This window comes from Cupressus sempervirens, chromosome 1, assembly GCF_028749045.1.
Source record: "Cupressus sempervirens isolate cs-2001-9-10 chromosome 1, ASM2874904v1, whole genome shotgun sequence".
NCBI classification, from domain to species: Eukaryota; Viridiplantae; Streptophyta; class Pinopsida; order Cupressales; family Cupressaceae; genus Cupressus; species Cupressus sempervirens.
The window spans coordinates 586980105-586999155 of record NC_143118.1 but is presented as its reverse complement, the minus strand read 5'-3'; the positions used below and the strand labels follow the sequence as shown (position 1 = coordinate 586999155).

General features: G+C 36.4%; 1 protein-coding gene across 5 annotated transcripts in view; it reads left to right on the top strand.

The window, feature by feature from the left end:
- Nucleotides 1-18662, top strand: part of LOC149578780 (Pseudouridine synthase family protein) — a 117592-nt gene extending 98930 nt beyond the window's left edge. For 3 of the 5 annotated variants that reach the window (XM_089831588.1, XM_089831605.1, XM_089831579.1), the window contains 2 exons: nt 17281-17343; nt 18327-18662. In XM_089831588.1, coding sequence (XP_089687714.1) covers nt 17281-17343; nt 18327-18563 — 300 coding nt within the window. In that variant the 3' untranslated portion in view covers nt 18564-18662. The remainder of the gene's footprint in view (nt 1-17280; nt 17344-18326) is intronic. The other 2 variants (XM_089831612.1, XM_089831595.1) reach the window with 1 other exon arrangement.
- Nucleotides 18663-19051: the final 389 nt, after the last annotated feature.

Below are 19051 nucleotides of genomic sequence, written 5' to 3'. Positions count from 1 at the left end.
CCCTGCCCATTACTCACTCCACGAGTAAGTGGATTCTATCTTGAAAGATAAGAAGAAAGGATATTGGTAACACCCATTTTATAAAATCTCTCGACTTCTTGCTTACCTTGAGTTGATCCAAGGAACGATGAGAAGGGAGAGCCTTCCCTTTAAGTTAGGAGAGATTTTGTCTCACATGTTGTGGCTGGTCATCCTATTTTGGGATTGGATTTTTACCCAAAATTGTCGGCTGCAAAATATCCACCCAACACGTACACCATAGTTCCCCTTCTCTCGCTTGGCCAGGATTCCTTTTCATGTTTTTGAACTCTTTCATCATACGCAACATGTCCTTCTATAGTGTGCAAACCTTTTTACTTGATTACTTGTCACTGCTGCTCAGAGGATAAATCTTTTGAACTTGGCGATCTGTCTTTTTTCTTTTTGTTCGTTTTCTGGTCACTCTCTAAGTCCATTGCGCAGTTATATGCATCGATGTATGATGCTGGAGGTACAATTTTCATCTTTTTCTTCAGTGCTGGTCGTAGCCCTTCGACGAACCACCTTTTCTTCAACTCGTCTGTTGGTTGGCTTTCCATTTTTCCTACCAGCTCCTTCATCCTTCTTGCGTATATGCAAATTGTTTCATTCTTTCCCTGCTTGGTATTGTAGATTTTCGCAACTATCTCGTTATCATCCCTGAGTAGTTGAAACTCTGCTATAAAATATTTTTTGACGCTTGGCCATGAAGTTAACTTCTGCAGATCGGCCTCTGAAAACCAATCAATCGCTACACCTTGTAGAGTAGTCGGGAATTGTTGGACCCAGTTATCTTGGTCCGTTATGTCCTATGTTCCCCCAAGTTTCTGGTATGGGGACAGCAGGGGACGGTGGGGGACAGCAGGACGGGTTTTTGAGATGACAAATTTTTTTGGCGATTTTGGAGATGGGGGGGACAGCAAACGGGGACGGCTATATATATAGGGAAATTTTAAAATATACATTGAAATTTGCAAATATGCATGTCATTCATATGAAACTAAGCACAAAGCATGTCATTTAAACACTATAGAACCATAACATACAACATTTGAATGCCATCTAGAAAATAATATCTGATTTAGGTACTCAATTGTCAAAATGCATATCAATATTAGTGAACAATATCATAATGATAAACATGATAAATTTAATAATCTAAATCTAAATATGCCTAAAGCTATACGCCCAAAGGCTCGAGGGCTGCCATAAAGTAATAAGTATCAATGTATCATAATCATGTTCATGTTCAATATAAAAAACATAACATAGAAAAATGAAGCAGATTGCTGCTCCTATTCTGACTCTACTGTATCTGGAGGGGTGGGGCCCACCTCGGTAGCCTAGTAAGGAGCCTTAAAATTATTTTTTAATATTATATTTTTAATTGTTTTGCATAAAAAAAATTAAAAAAAATAAAATTGTAGACGGCTAGCCCTACCCGGTACAGTTGGGGGACGTCTAGGCATCCCCTTTTTGTACCGGGGATGGCCAGCTGTCCCCCTTTTTTCCTAGCCATCCCCAAGTTTCAGGGACGTCCCTTGCAATTTTTCACTTTTTGGGGACGGCTGGGGGACGTCCCATACCCGTCCCCCCGTCCCCTCGTCCCCAGGATGTCCCTGTTTTCGAAATGGCTGGTTTATGCCGAGTACGCGTCCCCGGGGAACATAGGTTATGCCATTTGCAGTCCAGATTGTTTCACATGTTTTATAATGTCGAGCTGGGTCGATTGTTCCATTGCCATTAAATTTCGACAGTTTTTCCTTTGGTCCTGCCATTGTTAATTTCTTTTGAATTTGTGGTATTTGTTGTGCACCTGCGCTATTCTAAGTACCTGCGCTATTCTAAGTACCCACACTATTCTAAGTACCTGCGTTTTTTTGAATACCCTCGTTTTGCACAACCGTGCTACTTCAGACAATTGCCTTACTTTGGACAACCGTGTTACTTTGTGGCGTGAAGAGATCTTCTTCAAGCAAAGTGGTTCGATTCTCTACTTGTATCCATTCGTCAGGGGTATCGAAAACGAAGAGTTCACCCCACGCTCATGCTCCTTTGGCACCTCGAGCTGTGGGGGTTCCTTCTCTTCCGTTTAGATTCTCTACCTTTGGTGTGTACAAGTTTAGGAACTCCTCCCTTGTCTCTTCTACCAAATTTAATCTCTGTCATATTTCCTCAAGCAAGTCCTCGACACTCCTCGGTCTCCTAGGTGAATGCATTCCATCGGTTAGTGCTCCTTCACCCCTTGGTGCTTGTCGACAAGCTATTGAAACTTTTGCCTTTGGTCCACCTATTGTGTTAGAATTAATGCTTCACGTGCTGTGCATATATCATCCTTATCTTTTATTTTATTCCTATCTTTGTTAAGTAGATTCGGCATTAATCTTTATAACAACTCTTTGGTACCAGGTTCGACTAGCAACAACGCCAAATGTTTATCGTACGGGGTAAACGGATACTTATCATATTAATAGATTAGAATGTAACACTGAACATATACTTTATTCATATAAGCAGATATGCAATTCCAATTACAATGATGATCCATAAATCCATTCAGAGGATGTACATATACTTCTCGAAGGGGTGACTCAACCATCATGCATACTTTTGGATACTAACTCAACCCATCGGCTATAATATAGTTTTTACCGACAACAATTTCCACCATATGACCAGCTCTACCTTGCCTACTGTACGGTCTGTTTGGGGTTTGACTAGTGTGTGGAGGTCTGGAACATTACCCTGTCATCAATCTTAATCCGGTCCTCTTCTTTGTATCTGTCACTAACTCTGGACTTTTCATCAACTCAACATCTATGGGAACTAACATAATCATCTCAAGTACCCCTCTCCTTAGTCCTCGAGGGAGTGCAATCTGCTACAGTGTCCAAAAGTTGTTGCAACACATTTGCAACACAGTGTTGTCCAACTATAAAGTCCCCAGATATCTCTCTAGATCCTCTGTCAATCTTGAAACCTATGCTAGTATCCCTATAAGTCGAACCACCCAAATCACCAAAGCCCTTGTCGCTAACATTACCAAATTGAATCTTTGGTTCTCTATCCCCAGGTGAAGTATGATCATTACAAGTATAGTGCCTACTCGGAATAAACATCTTGTCTCTATCCATGAATATTGAATACCAAGTCTTAGAACAATGCATTGATCAAACTGACAATTGAGCCCAAATACTGCAAGCTTGTAGGAAATTGCTTTGATACCATTGTAACGACCCTAAACCAACTCAATTGAAATGTTGATGAAGAAAATGATGTTTTTTTGTTTTATGTTTTTTTTTGATTTTTGGATAATAAAGGAAATTGAAAATGCAATGCTAAAGAAACAATATGCAAGAAATAACAATCTCTTGATTTTCTCAATTATGAATTTTTTGCACAGTTGTTAATACTATAGAAGAAATTACATAAATTAAATATTGCTAGCTTTTGGAACCTGGATGATGTGCAAAATAGTAGTGCAATAATTGCCTAGTACTCCAACTCCCCATGTGACACAAACAATCTTCTCCAACAGCCATGTTGAGTAGCTATGATAGAACAACGGCCTCACAAGAAGATCGTAGCCTCCAGTAAATGTTATGTGGGCTTTTAGCTAAGCACGTGGCCTCCAAAAAAATCCAATGCACGCCTTAATCTCCCTGACATAGGTTCTCAAACCATCAACTTAGAAATTAAGCACATGCCTTCCATGGGTTAATGCAACCCTAAAATCTCCTGCCTTATAAGTTAATAGCAGCCCTCCAGAGTCAGGTCAAACTCCCAATCATGAAACACAGGAGTATTAATGTAACTCAATTCAGTCTCAATCTTCAATTTGTTCACCGAATTTAGTCACTAGCAATTGCATAATTGAACTTTTCAATAACAGTGATCACAGAGGGGAAGTTTGGTAAAATTGCTATACCTCAGCAACAATTTGAAACACAACTCAAGGACAAACTTCAGAACTCACAGTCAAACCCTCATTAATTAATCAAAAGAAAATAACATTCAATGGATGATCAATTCTCAAAATGAAAGCCATATTTATAATTCCATTTGCGCAACTTAGCTTTAACTTCACACCTTTCAGTAAAGAGGCTTCAGCTTCACAACATCATTTTATAAGATATAATAAGATAAAGTGCATTAATTATAATGAAGCCTCATAATAATGCAATAAATATGAATTCTACCAATAAATAGTTCCATCCTGTGCAAATGACTGAGTAGATGACAACCAACATCTGCACCCACACTGCACTGCCAGAAATAGCTACAACTGAGACTTTCAAATCGCACTGTCAATATCCTGAGCTTTTATAGATTCATCTGCAATATACAAGCTTAATTTCTTTTTCCTCGTGTTATTTTATCTAAAACTATCAAATGTAATTGCAAAACTAATATCCCATCTATGTAGGATCATAGCTTCAACTTCTTGCCACAATCTTCTTCCTTTCTAAGGTGCCATATCCTTCATTTCCTCCTTTACTTTATCCTGTAGCTCTTGGAAAAGTTGCTGATGCATTTCAGAACTAATGTGCTCTTCCCTTTCTCTCATTTCCTTTACCTTGTATTCCAAAATGAATGCCTTAAAATCAGGAGACTTCATCAGAGAATCTTTGTACAGACCAAATTCCTAACATCATCAGACAATCAGTTTGAAGGTTCAAATTCAACATCCCTAGCACTAGGGGGCTCATATTGCTCAGTTATTGGTTTTATAGTTTGACTTTGTTCATATTCACCATTATCAACAACTTCATCCTCTGAATCATAAACATCAACTGAAAAACTAGTTTCAAGAGCTGGTTGTGGAGACAAATAATCAAGAGGAGGCACATCCTTTGCTTCCATATGTTGCACATCTCTTTCATAGGGTGCCTCTCCGATTCTAATGAAAACATGTGGAGGAAAAACACAACCAATTCTACCTCATGCAATGACATCATCTCAAACCTCTTTTTACAATAATCTTCTTCAATGAAAGTACCCCTGTATGATGGATTATGCCTGATTCTTAACTTTTCTGCAGCCATGATTTTGTTATCATTGCAATTTTCCTTTCAGAATATTCTTCTGGTAGGTTCCTCACCAAATCATCATTGACAAAATAAACATGGGGGTATCCTCCTACCTTTCGTGCTAGTCTAGCATCATCAATAAAATCTTCTTGATCAAACTACCTCTTGGGGTTAACCCATTGGCATATTGTAGCATTCAAGTCTTTCATCAATAAGGGCGTATCTCTCAAAAGGCATATCTTAATCATCAAAGTATAATGATGCAGGTAAAAATGAGTGCTTGTCGTAAGATTTAATATGCAGAAAATCTGATGTTGCATTTGCCTAACAATCTCTAGATAGGCCACTCTCAGGCACAGTGCAAATGGGGAGCTAACATACACCTTGATTTTGTTACAATCTTCAAAAACATACTGATCTCCCCAGTTATGATCAATATGTACTCTTGCTCCCTTCTACTTGGGCCTCGTAAACCTTTGAATTTCTGGCAACAACTGTAATCCCAAGAATGCCCTAACTCCACACGTGTGTAGCAAAGAACTCAAAATCCAAATAATGTGTCCTATTACACCTGCTGCCCATATAGAAGTCCCCATTTGAATTTGGTGTATATTTCCATCGCTATCCTCATCACTAATCCTCAAATGTTATTCCACATTCTCTTCTCCCACCCTTATACATGATGAGATGCATCAATAGTAAGTAATGTTTGAATTGTATGTTTGCGTTATCGCTTTTAATAGAAGCCAATCTCTTGTTTATTTCTTCAGCCCAAGTGGTTAGCATAATCAAAAGATATTGCATCATAGCTCTGAATATGATCAGCCTATACAATGGGTATAATTTGCATATTTGTATGGGCTTCATAGGTAATTTGAAAATATTCTTCAAGCAACATCACCGAATAAGGTAGTTCCTGATAGAGAACCCTCAATTTTTTACTTTCATCCTGAGGCCTATGCAAGGGAAACCTTCAGATCTTGTAATAATTCACAACCTCTTGAACTCTTCACAAATTTCCCCAAATTCAACTTCAAATCCAAAGTGGAGTCTAGCTGGAACACCTTGCAAATGTATCCCTTCTAATATGGACGAATGGAGACACATTTGAAGAATAAATGGTTCTTTTCTTAGGCTCATAACCATTAGCTGCTACCCTCATCAGTTCTACATTGACATACACATTAGGAATCACTAACTCTCCCTAATTCAACCTCCATGAGTCCTACACAAGCCTGTTCTTGTACATCTTCCTGTAGTGGTACCTAAATAAGTCACATCCTTGATCTAGGATCCAAACATCCCCTAGGTGTTTTTTGCTAACCTCAAACCTATCTGTACGGAGGTGAACACCTAGGGCCCACTTTGGTCCAGCTCTACAACCAAGCATGTGATTGATAAAATCTTTGTTGGCATGCCTATCTTGTTTTGTCTTTTTGTTTTTAGCCAAGGTAGGGTTTTAGATGAACTAGCCATATTGAATCACCCCAAAAAAAGTTAGAATTCCACAATACAGTTACAAAATTCCTCTTTATAGTTTGACACATCAAGAAAAAATTGCTAAGCCCTAAAAAAGATTGCTAAGCCCTAGAATGTAATTCTCAATCTTTTCTAAGTATAATTTCAACTAGAACACCAACATGGGTGTAATATCCCTAATTGGATATTTGCCCAAATCTCTCAAAGAAATCTTAGAAATTTTAAACAAATAATATCTTGTAACATATTCCACATTAACTAGTGAAAATATTAGGAAACATCCGGATGAATTGTTTTAGAAATGATTAGTACATTAATCTCCAATAGAACAATATCAAAATCCAATCTTAACTACAAAAATATCAGTCAGATTATTTAAGCACAAGGGAGATACCCATGTAATATCTCCAACAAACAATGGGTTTTCATCCACTGCCTCTAAGCTCGAGGTTTTTGTCCTCAAAGCTGTTGAAAGTTGTAGCTCTCCAAAACTCTCCAAGACAAAAGAAATCCAATAACATAAACCAAGCATATTGCAAAATGAGCTCCCTTCCTTCTTTTAAGACCAACCTAGTGAATCTTCACATTCTTTTCTGTGATTCTTTATTTCTTTTTTAAATATTTTTTTTTCCCATTTAAGAAAGTATAGTATTCATATAATAATAAAGTGACATTTGATAATATGAACTACATTATTTAAGTCACTTTATTAATAAATCATTTAAATCTCTAGGCATTGAAATAACTGATCAAATGGACTCAAATAAACGTGTGATAGCTCATTGGAAAGGTCTTCACTAGATACTCCTAGTCCAACTCTAAAATGCCACGAATGTTGAGTTTGTTGACTTACTAAAAATGGTAAGTATCTGGAAACTCCATTGAAACAACCGCAATTGGCTAACAATTGGAACTACCTAGGCCAAAACTTGATATGATCCCTGAGAAATCTTGATTAGCCCACGAGACCGAGACAAAACGGGCTAACAACACATCAAAATTTATTGGCCTAGAAAAGAGGACATGAAAATTCTCCCTTCCCATAGATTGCTTTTCCTCAAGCAATCTGCATCTGTATACTAAAAACAAAAATCAGGATCCCATTTTCACCTCAAGAGTGAAATTTTGCCCATTGTTGTGCTACACTAGTATAAATATTTCCGACCTGAGAGTTGTGAAGCAACTTGGAATATGAAACAAAGTACCAATCAACTGAATGCCAGGATCCCAAATAATGTCACTTGCATACCCAATCAAAACAACTTGCCATGTGTTGCTATCATAAGAGAAGATTTTCTCTATTCAACTGAGAACGTCACTCTAGTTGTAACCTTAGTCACAAGGTTTGCCGAATTTTCAGCTTTAGGTTTCGAATTTTGCGAACCCATAAAAAACAAAAAAACATCACTAAAGTTTGACTTAAAATTTGTATTACAACAGTTTGGTTGTCATTTTGTAGAAAACATATTTGGTTTTTCATCTTCTAGTGGTTGCACAACCCATTGTTTTTGCTTTGATATCTTTTGTTGTGCTATTGCCAATCCTATATAGTGTCTAGTGGAAAAGGAACAACAAAAATAGGTGTTAAATCTTGTTTAGTTACCAAAAATCATGGTGATATTAAAGGTTGCAATTTCTCCTCTGACAGCTAGATTTGGATCAATATCCACTGATTCAACCTTTGCTAGATAATGTTGTGTAGTTACAATAAAAAGATTGTGTTCAGATTTAAAAAAGGTTACTCTTGACCTTCTCTCACCTGCTGTTTGCCCCAACAATCTCCCAATGGCATCGACAATTACCAAAGATTTTCATTATATTTTTAGGTTCGCGTAATTTATAACTTTATTATAATGTATATAATTTAATTTATTTATCTATAGTCAAACATTTTATGCATATTTTATTTATGTTTTTTATTAATAAAATGTTAATATTTTGTGTTTATGTATTATTATTTATTTATTATTACATTACTTTAATAAATATACATATATTTTTTGAAAATTATGAGGCAAATTTTATGTTGATTTTTTTGAGTTTTTTGGACCTTGTCGAACTTCACGGTTGTCAAATTCGATCTCGAACGTGAACCTTGTGACTTAGGTTGTAACCACATACACCTCTAATATCAAGTGGTGGTAGAAGCTCAATAGTATGTCAATCTTCATCCAAAAAGGTTACACCAACTCACTCCTCCCAGCTCCATGATACATAATCACCCATGGGAATGTTCTACCAAGATCTGAAGTATAGACCTCTGTGATGTCCTAAGATTACTAACCAACTCCCCTAATACCCACGCCAATGAAAGATGATAATACATGCCAAACCGATACAATCATCATGCCACCATGATGGAAATGGTGGAGTAATCGAACAACAGGTGTCAGAGGAGTGAACATCTCAAAAGAGAGTAACTCAAAAAGCCAACCTGTCTCGCCTGCCACAACTACACACAAATATGCATCATACCAACTATCCAATTCCTATGCATGAGTAATCCATCAAAATCAAAAGATGTTCAAGAAGGCTAAGGATGAACCAATATCGTCTCAACACACAAAACATGCTATAATGCTCAAGTGTGAACCTTGATTGTAATCTCGATATAACCAAGGAATCCCAATCTTAGAATAGAAGCATGCCATGAAGATCATCAAACTCTCGCTGCTCAATTTTGATCTCATCTTCACCATGCCAAGAGTGGTGAAGTTCATTACCGGAACCTGCCCAAACTATAGTGCTAACTTTGTCAATACTCGAGTCTGAAAGAAAACTGTTCTCACATCCATCTTCCATGAGGAGATAGAATTCATCAAAGGTATTAGCAACCCCACAACTGTATCCATCCTATGCTAGACTCCCATGATGCACTGACTGTGCAATAATCCCGCTTACAACAACTGACATTGTAATCACCTTGTAACCCTATACTTGCATGAGCCCTTTGTTATATAGATGCAACCAACCCTCTCAAATATATATCAGTAGAATGTAAAATTGATTGGTGTCCTTGCAAGTCATCTCCCTTAATTACCTGAGTCAAATACTTGTTGGCTCTAGTCCCACCTTTTGAAGATGGTAGACCTCCATCTCTCTATGGATGATACATTCTCTAAGCCAATCAATTTTGTGTCTCATTAGGTACTCCACGTGTGAATTAAAAGAAAAGTGATAAGCACTCCTCATTGTAGAGTCATGGTAAAGAATTCCAACCTCGGTCAATACTTGTCACTAAGTACAATCTGCCCATTGAACCTAGACAAATCATGTTAATCTTGATCAACTCTCGTGCCATCATGACTGACAACCTCCTCATCTGTCACATCGAAATGTTGAGTTAAAGTAAAGCATGCCAAATTTAATTTTTGATTAAGCTCAATAATAAGATTTTTCTGTAATGCTCCTATCTAGATGAGAGGGCTAGCCTTTTTTGTGTAGGCGTACATGCAGGTCATACATTACAACAAAGACCAAAAGGGGCATATGGTGGAAGGTGGGAGTTTGTAGAACGTGCAAGTATGGTAATGGCATACAGATGACCAAAGAGGACGGTATGGAATAGGGTGGAAGTGTATGGTATTTGACAATCTGTACGGGGTGGTGCTTCCCAATGGCGTATGGTGGAAGGATTGAAGACACCATACGATTGTATAGGGTGTACAATGAGCTGCTGGGTGTGCAAGTGGTGGGCCATACAACCTTTACTTTGTCACTTCTAATGTGCAACTTCTAATGTGCGGGTTTGCACATGATGGATGGAGATGTATAATGAGCGATAATAATTGGAGTATGGTGGAGTATATAAATCCTTAGTCGCACACGAAAGGTATTTCTCCAGAGATTGAGTACAATGAATAGTAATATTGCACATATACAATATAGATGTGAAATGCCTAATATTGATTATACCAAAAGAAATATTTGATACAAAACAATAGTAACACCTCAGACACGCTATATCTGAAGCCAAGCAAAATAGAGTAGAATAGGGTATAGGGATTAATCCCATTGAAATCACAATTAGCCAAATAGGGAAGATCTTTCACTTCTGAAATGACAAACAAAACACAACTGCAACTAGACTTCGCAATAAATAAAATAATCCAAGTTGCATACCTACTACAACCAACCGGACGGACATATATACCCCATTGGAGGAAAAATCCTGAGGAAGAAAACGGTGTACCTGCACATGACACAACAAACACCTACAAAATAATTAAAAAAGAAATGGGCCCCGAGATATACTAAATCAATCGGTTGAACACATAGTTTTAATATCTTATTTTATTTTATGACGGGAATATTACATTTCTGCTTCATGAATTGCTACTAAGATAGATATCCCACAAGTAAGGGTGTGTGCTTCTTCCTTCTTTTTAATGTTTCAGAGTAAATGTCTGTAAGATTGAGAAGATGATAGCGATCTGAAAGATGTAGATAACCTGATTTCATTGTTTCCATCCCTTAATTACTTGCAAATGTAAGAACTCTTTTAGTCCTTTTTATCTTTTCTTCAGTTGTTCCCTCTAGAAATATTTTTCAACCATCCCATATATGTTATAAAAAATGTGACAAAGTTGCAACAATTTTATGTGCAATAACTTTCAATTGATTCTCCAAAATATGTGAGCTAGCAGGTGTATCAGAGAAATCAGATACATATGAGGTAGGGGAGTGCATTTCATCACACATATCAACGTCGTGAGTGTTATTTTCCATTTCCAACTGTGTATAGGATATATGGATTACAGTATAGTCAAGAACAAATCCATCACAAGAAGATTGGTCAACTTTCTCACATGAGCTATCAACATGCAGTTGGAGTTGTGTTTTGTTTGTCATTTCAGCCTTGCACATATATTTAACTGCACATAATTAAAAAGCCCTTACACAACATTCACTAGTATTAATACAATCTACCTAGTTGAATCTAATTTGTTCTTGGAGTAGCCATTACTGCTCATCGTTCCAAGTTGTGCGCAAGTGGCATCTTAATGAGGACCCATTGTTGATCCTTACTCTAAGTTCACGAAATCTAATGTCCTTTGTGCTTGGAGTTTTGTGCCTCTTTCTCCACTCGCTTTTTACTTCTAGTTTCATCTAGCTTGCTCTGGAGTTTCTTTTGTGCGGTTTCTTATGATGATGTGGCATCTTACGCAGTTGAGTGACACCTCTTGGATCATGTGTGGACCTATCCTTAAGAGCTCAAATTCTCACCTATCCTTAAGAGCACAAATTCTCATTTGGTCATTTGCTAGTTCTTTTGTTTTCCTTCCCAAGGTAGGACCTATATCGTATTCAATTGCCTTTCAGGCCAACTTGTGGTCTTGCTGGCTATATAAAGACTTGGTTTAGATTTAGGAAAAAAGTTCTGAGGTAGAAAGATAAAAGGAAGTCTCAAGAGTGCGAGCTTTGAGCTTTGATGTGGTAATTCATTATTTTGGTCGTAACTCGGAAGGCCTTACAGCTGGGCATGTTGAACGTGTATTTTATCATGCGAGTTGTTTAATCAATTAGTATCTATTCATGAGTAAATTGGTCCTTTGCTGCTGAAAATGTGTTTGCTTCTGTGTGTACTCTTGGCAAGGTGTTAGGAGATTGGAATATTGGTTCCTTTCCCTTACCAACCTTGCATCATAAATACATCACTGTCCTATTAAATTATTAATTCTGTAAATTTTAACCCTTTAGGCTAGCGAGATACATGGCTCTCATATCACCAAAATATCCCTAAATGGATGTTTGCCGAAGTCTCTCAAAGAAATCTCAGAAATTTTAAACAAATAATCTCTTACAACATATTCCACAATGACTAATAAAAATACCCGAATTATCTAGATGAAAGTACATTTCCACAAATGATTATTACATTAGTCTCCACTAGAACAATATCAAGATCCAATCTAAAATATAGTAAGAATAGTTAGATTGAAATACTAGTAACGAAATTTAAGCACAAGTGAGATACCCGTGTGATATCTCCAGTGGACAATGGGTTTCCGTTGATTTCCTCCAAGCTCTAGAGCTTCCTTTCTCAAAGCTATTAAAAGTTGTAGCTTTCTATAACTCTCCATGAGAGAAAAGAAATCCAAACATAAACCAAGCATATTGCAAAATGAGCTTCCTTTCTTTTGAAGCCTAGCCTGACAACTCTTTGCATTACTTTCTTTGATTCTTTATTTCTTTTTAAAATATTTTTTTTCCACTTCAAAAAATAAATTAATCATATCATAATAAAGTGACATTTGATAATATAAACTTATGTTATTAAAGTCACTTTATTAATAATCTATTTAAATCCTTAGGCATTGAAATCATTGATTAGACAGACTTGGGTAAGCATGCGTGATAGCTTGCTAGAAAGGTCTTAACAAGACGCTCATAGTCCCCACAGAGAAATGCCAGGAATGCTAAGCCTATTGCTTACTAAAAATAGTAGGTATCTGGAAACCCTACTGAAACAACTCTGATTGGTTGAACATTGGAACTACCTAGGCCAAAACTCAATCTGATCCTTGAGAAATCTTGGTTAGCCCACAGGAACAGGGTAAAATAGGCTAACGATGCATCAAAATGTATTGGCCTAGAAAAGGGGACATGGCAATGGGCTTGAGCACTCACCTATTAATGACACCTTCACTGCCTCTACAATTTGTGATGGCTTGAAAACTTTACGAAAAAATAGTTGCAATTCGTCTTTGTCACTTTCTTTGCATGTTCAAAAGATTTGCAGTGCATTTGATTTCAGATTCCAGATTGTAATTCACCCAGTGTTGGTCATCCATGCACACTAATGCGATTGCAATAACTATCAATGGAACCATTAGACAATTTTGAATTTCCATCGTTGAGAAACGATCATTGGTGGAGTTTCAATTTTCTCAATGACGTGACTTTTCAATTTGCTGAGGCCATTGGATCAATAGAACTTGCAAGAGCTTCCAATGATGCAATATTGTTCCATCGATGAACCTTGGTTCCATTCCCAATGACAATGTTGGGTTGTTGGAAGTCATAGGAGCTTCCAATGATATAGCATAGCTCTGCCAATGTGGTCTTAGATGCCACAGTGTTAAAGGGTTTGTCCTCATTTCTCTTTTTTCACTATTGGCGGATCGTTGGAAGGAAAAAGCCCTTCCAACGATTCTTCACTATCTCAAGGATAGGCTTGGGGCCCATCAATACTCCCGTCATAGTTTATGTCATTGTATCGTTGGAAGGCAGAAGACCTTTCAACAATGCTTCATGGCTTCCGTGATGTGTTAAGACCCACAGTGCAATCTTTCTCTTCCATTAATTGTTGGATTCCTCGAGCACGAAAAGGCTCCCAATGTTGTATAAGGGTCCCAACAATGGCCAAAGCCCCATGAATACCTTTTAATGGATCATCGTTTGGATTGTTGGGAAGGCAAAACCCTTCCAAATATGCTGTTTGAACAATGAGCTTGGGCCCACCAGCTATAGAATGCCTCCTTTTTTGATCCTTCGATTGTTGTGCTTCGAGAGAGCTTCCGACAATAAAATAGAGTTTCCACAATAAACCCTATGTTAACACTTGCAAATCTCTAGGCCTTTGTTCCCACCTTCCAAGGTAACTTTGCTCATCACATAACCAAGATTCTAAGATATCCTCATTCGCAAGTGCAACAGAAGCTTCAAGATCAGATTCCTCGTTTTTTGTTTTCTTGCAAACTCTATATAAGATGTCATGAAAGCACTATGCTGAACCAAAGAATCATCAAGAAACTTCACACGTTCAATTTTGGAACCATAGTCATCATCAGGTTGCAGAAACATCAAATGCTAATTTCAATATTTCATTAAGCTCCAAATTAGCATGCCCGTCTACTAACTTCTCTAGAAGGTCAATTTGTATATCTCGAAAGAAGTTTGTGCACTTAACTATTTCTAACTCATTACTTTTAGAAAAACTCGTGGTACATTTATTTTGTAGATGCACCTTGCAATGAGGTATGTCTTTAAGATTCAGATCTGATTTTTTTGGAGAGCTTATTTTCTTTTGTTGGCATGTGTGAAAGATCAATGTCGGTATTTAATGTTGACCATCTTATGTACTCATAGAAGTAGTTTTTACTTGGATGCTCTATTTCGAGTATCTTCAGAAATTTGTCAAAGTAAACTTGACCCTTGAACAAATCAGGTAATTTTTATACCAATCAAGAGTTTTAGTGGTCTCGCATTTATAATTCTATTTATCCTTCTCCCTAATATACGCTGTTAGATCCTTATGATATTATGCAAACAACTGCAATAATTCATTCCTCGATTCTTAGAATTGCTTCACCTTTGTATAGCCACTGAATCCTGATCTACAACCCAGTGAAACTGTTATGGAGCCACAGAAGTCTGACAACCGACTGCTGAGAATTTATCATATAACTAAAAATTTGTAGCAAGAATTTATCAATAGGCTGGCAGGATCATCAGCTTTGATACCAATATAATATTACTGCCCAGATTTGTTTTGCCAAAAATCGTAGTTTTTCACAACCCTCAATATGCAGGCATTTAAGCAAACAGTAAGTATGTGAATCTGAGTTTGTAATACAATGTTTACATTGTAGATATAATTTTTTTAATCATTGCATAATCAATTTCCAAAATTAATAACAATTTACCAAGTTATCACTGATAAACTAGGAAATCCCTAGAAAGATATATCATTTCAACCCAATCTCATACTCCATGCACATTCAACAAAAATGTGAGTCCTGGATGAATCCACCTCTGAATCTTTTTTGCACAAACTGTGACTTTGAATGAATTGCACAGTATTGGCTAGGGAGGAATCCTTCACCATTGAAACTGATTTTACCTTGGTTTTCGACAACATAAAAAGAGACGAACATTCAACCTTATAGATAAAGCAAGGTTTGATAAAATGATTAGAACAAGCTTCTCCCCCGATTCCGTATTACAAGCACTTTATTTTATAATTTACTTTTCCGGTATACAAGTCGCTTAAAATTCACGATTATAAATAGTTAAAGTTGTTTTTCAATAGACCTTTTGACAACATAAATATTATTAATTAAAAAATTTATGCTCTTTGCCCAAAGTTACAGAAAATATAAAAAAACACCGAAAGAAAATTCTAATCCCACCAACATACTTTGAAGCTCACTGAAAATTGTATTTAATGAAAAATAATACTTTCCAAAAATAATTCTACAAGAAGCATGGAAATCATCTAGAATGTCAAAACTGCTTATGGAAAGAACCAACAGATTTAACTTGGTCTCCTGAACACAATGCCACTAGCTGAAATACATTTTGCAAAGTTTGGCACTGTCCAATCAAGTTGGAGCTTCCAAAGATGTTGGAAAGGTTATTTTAAGGAGACATAACAAATCCTGTTGGTGAAGGTCTTTTTTGAATCGTAAGTGGTGCTTTCAAAGATTGTCCACCGTCACAAACTTTTGTGAGGGTTAGTATCACACAAGGAAGCAAGCATAGACAGAGATGCATTGGCAGTCTAGGATAATATATATCATTGGTATGACATTGAATTTAGGGTTCAACATAGATTGCTTATGCAAAGCTATACGAAATTTTGAAGAATTAAGTTTCCTTTAGTATCAATTCTCCCTTGGATTGACGCTTCATGACTTTTCCTCATCATTTTTGTAGAAATATTTCAGAGGAGCAAACAATTTATTGCATTGAGAGGATGTTAGCACCATATGTGCCATTTTGTGATGCACATGAATATTATAAGACTCATAGTCTTTTAGAGAAAGCATCATGCAATATTTGAGCAAGTGTTAATTCAGAGTGCAGTCTAGTTGTTTGGACTGCATGCCGCAATTTTTGCAGGCATATTTGTGAGTTGTGCTGTGTTTGATGCTGTAACATGCAAACCATAGTTTAGAGTGTGGGGTTGAAATCCTATAACAATGACAGTGGGAGTTAGATATTTATCAACAATGAAATTCTTTCAATTGAATGCTCATTCTGTTTATGTGATACCACACTGCGCTGTATTCAACTCATAGTGTTCAATGAGCACACGATCTAACAAGGATATCAAACCTTAATGCTTCTAGTGAGATCACTTGTATGCTAGTGCACAGGGATTTTATCATGCAAGTACTAAGCATGGTCTAAACACGCATTTGCAAAATAATTAGCATGGGCATCTGTCTTTAATAATCAATCAAAATCTGCTTTGGATGGAGAGCACAGCTGTATCTTTGTCTCAAACTAGCAATAAATCTCACCTCTATTTCAGAGAACACACATTATCTCTTTTTGTCTGGGGATATTTTCCTAAGGCTGGCTTGGACGTATAACCTATAAATAAGTCTTTAGTTTGTCAGTCTTTGTTAAGATATTTATGAAATTGTTTGCCCTAATTGCTCAGTTATGTATAAGAAACATAGCCACTACAGCTTTAGGTTTAGTTGTCTTTGCCTAAATTCTGTAGATGAATGTTCTACTTGCTCAAGCTGAGGTAGTTGAATACAAGGACATTGCCTGATTGCAGTACCTTGTTACTAATCTCTGGTTTTTTTTAGTCAGATACAAATTAAAGCGGTAAGCTTCATTTTTCAAATATGTCTATTGAGCATTGGATCCCAGAAATAGGAAGTCTCTAGTTTTAAGTTTTATTTTCTTTTCATATTGGAAAATAAAGTTCTTGGACAAAATGTTTCCACCCTAGTAACAATAAATGCATTGAACATACTGATTTTTTCGTTAGTGATTTTTTTATTTTGTTTAGGGTGCAATCATACAACTTGAAATCGAGGGATCTGGTTTTTTCTACAAGCAAGTGCGGAATATGGTAAAGGAACTCTGCATTTTGTATTTTGAATTTCTTTTCCACGAAAACTGTTTTTCAATGTTTTTACAACCTTCCTCTGCCAAGTCGTATTGTTTTTAATTTAGAATAAACTTGGAACATCTTTGGTAATGTGTTTGGATATCCAAGTTTCATGGAACTTGTTATCTCAGGAGTGCTAAAATCTGGACTTCAGCATTAAGGCCTTAAGCAAGTTTGTTGATTGTTTTCTCATCACAAACTATTTCTTTCAAATATGCAATGATCAATTATTATTCTTGTGAAGTTGTTATAGTGTAAATACTTCTTAAGGGAGCAATCTGCAGTGGATTATGCCCACCAGAAGTATTCTAGTCATAACAAAATCACCTTCTTTGCATAAATAAAACTTTAGATGATCTATTGCCATGTTTGTGTACCTATTCGCTACAATTGACATTCATATTTCAAACCAGTGTGGTTCCCATTACATAAGCATCATGGTAAATAGTTAACCTTGGAAGATTTGGAATCCTGTGGCTCCAATAGAGATAATTTGTGCATGATGACACTTGGTATTCCCTTGTAGTTTTATCAAATAATTTACCACATTTGAACTAGAAAGTCTCTCTGAGAAATTCTCACAAATTTCTCTTTGTTGGGGTTTTTGGTAAGATATTTCTTTGCATTGGAAGATGTTAATAAATTTAGACATTGGCAATTTGTCTTTTTCTGTTGTAGATTGCATGTTTGAGTTCCATAAATGATTGAGTGAAAATATGTCAGTAATTAGGAGACAGGAAGAACAAACATTGCTTTTTGGAATGCTCAGCCTTTGTCGAAACCCTAGTAATTCGTCGAACAATTATAACTAGAAGAATATGCATAAAATACTTAAGGTTCCACCCAAGTTGTTTTCTCGGTAGTCTGATCAATTAACTTTTATGGTAAGAGTTGTGGTCTCTAAAAGTAAATATATCTAACAGATCTTATGTTAATAATTTCAGGTAGCATTGCTTCTGGAGGTTGGAAAAGAGGCAGTTCCTGCCGAGGTTGTCTTAGATGTTCTTGCTTCATGTGATCGCAGAAGCTTAGCAAGACTTTGTATGATAGTACCACCACAAGGTCTTTGTCTCATGTCTATAACTTATGCTGCTTCTGACCTTGAACCTCCACCAGGTTCTCCTACAACATGTTATGGTAGACAACGCCAGATTAGTAAATGCACACTCGTATACTATTGATATAATGCATCTAATGGAAATTCATATCGATTTAAGTTTTTTCACATGTATGATGATTTCCTTCCAATGTTCATGCATGGTATTCAGTTTAGCATTCAATATTTCTACATATTTTAGTGTGTTTTCATTGGCCTTCTTTAGCCTTGCGTAAGGAAGCTACTTTCCTGCTTTGAATGTATGTCCAATATATAATGTACTTTTGGCCATACTTGAAAAACTCAGACTCAAGGCTGGCCCAGAATCCCACTAAAATACTCAGGAAAAAATTGACAATAATTCACTAAATTTAGCAAACATTTGAAAATATAGAGTTCCTTAAAATATTTTTAGAAAATTTGTAGAACATATACTTCTATCATATATAAATCAAACGTTTGAGTTAATAACATACAATAGGCTAGAAAACAAGTGCAACCTTTGAATAAATTTGGGTTCAACACATGTCATACTACCACCTCTGAATACATATTAATTTCAAGTTTAGGTAT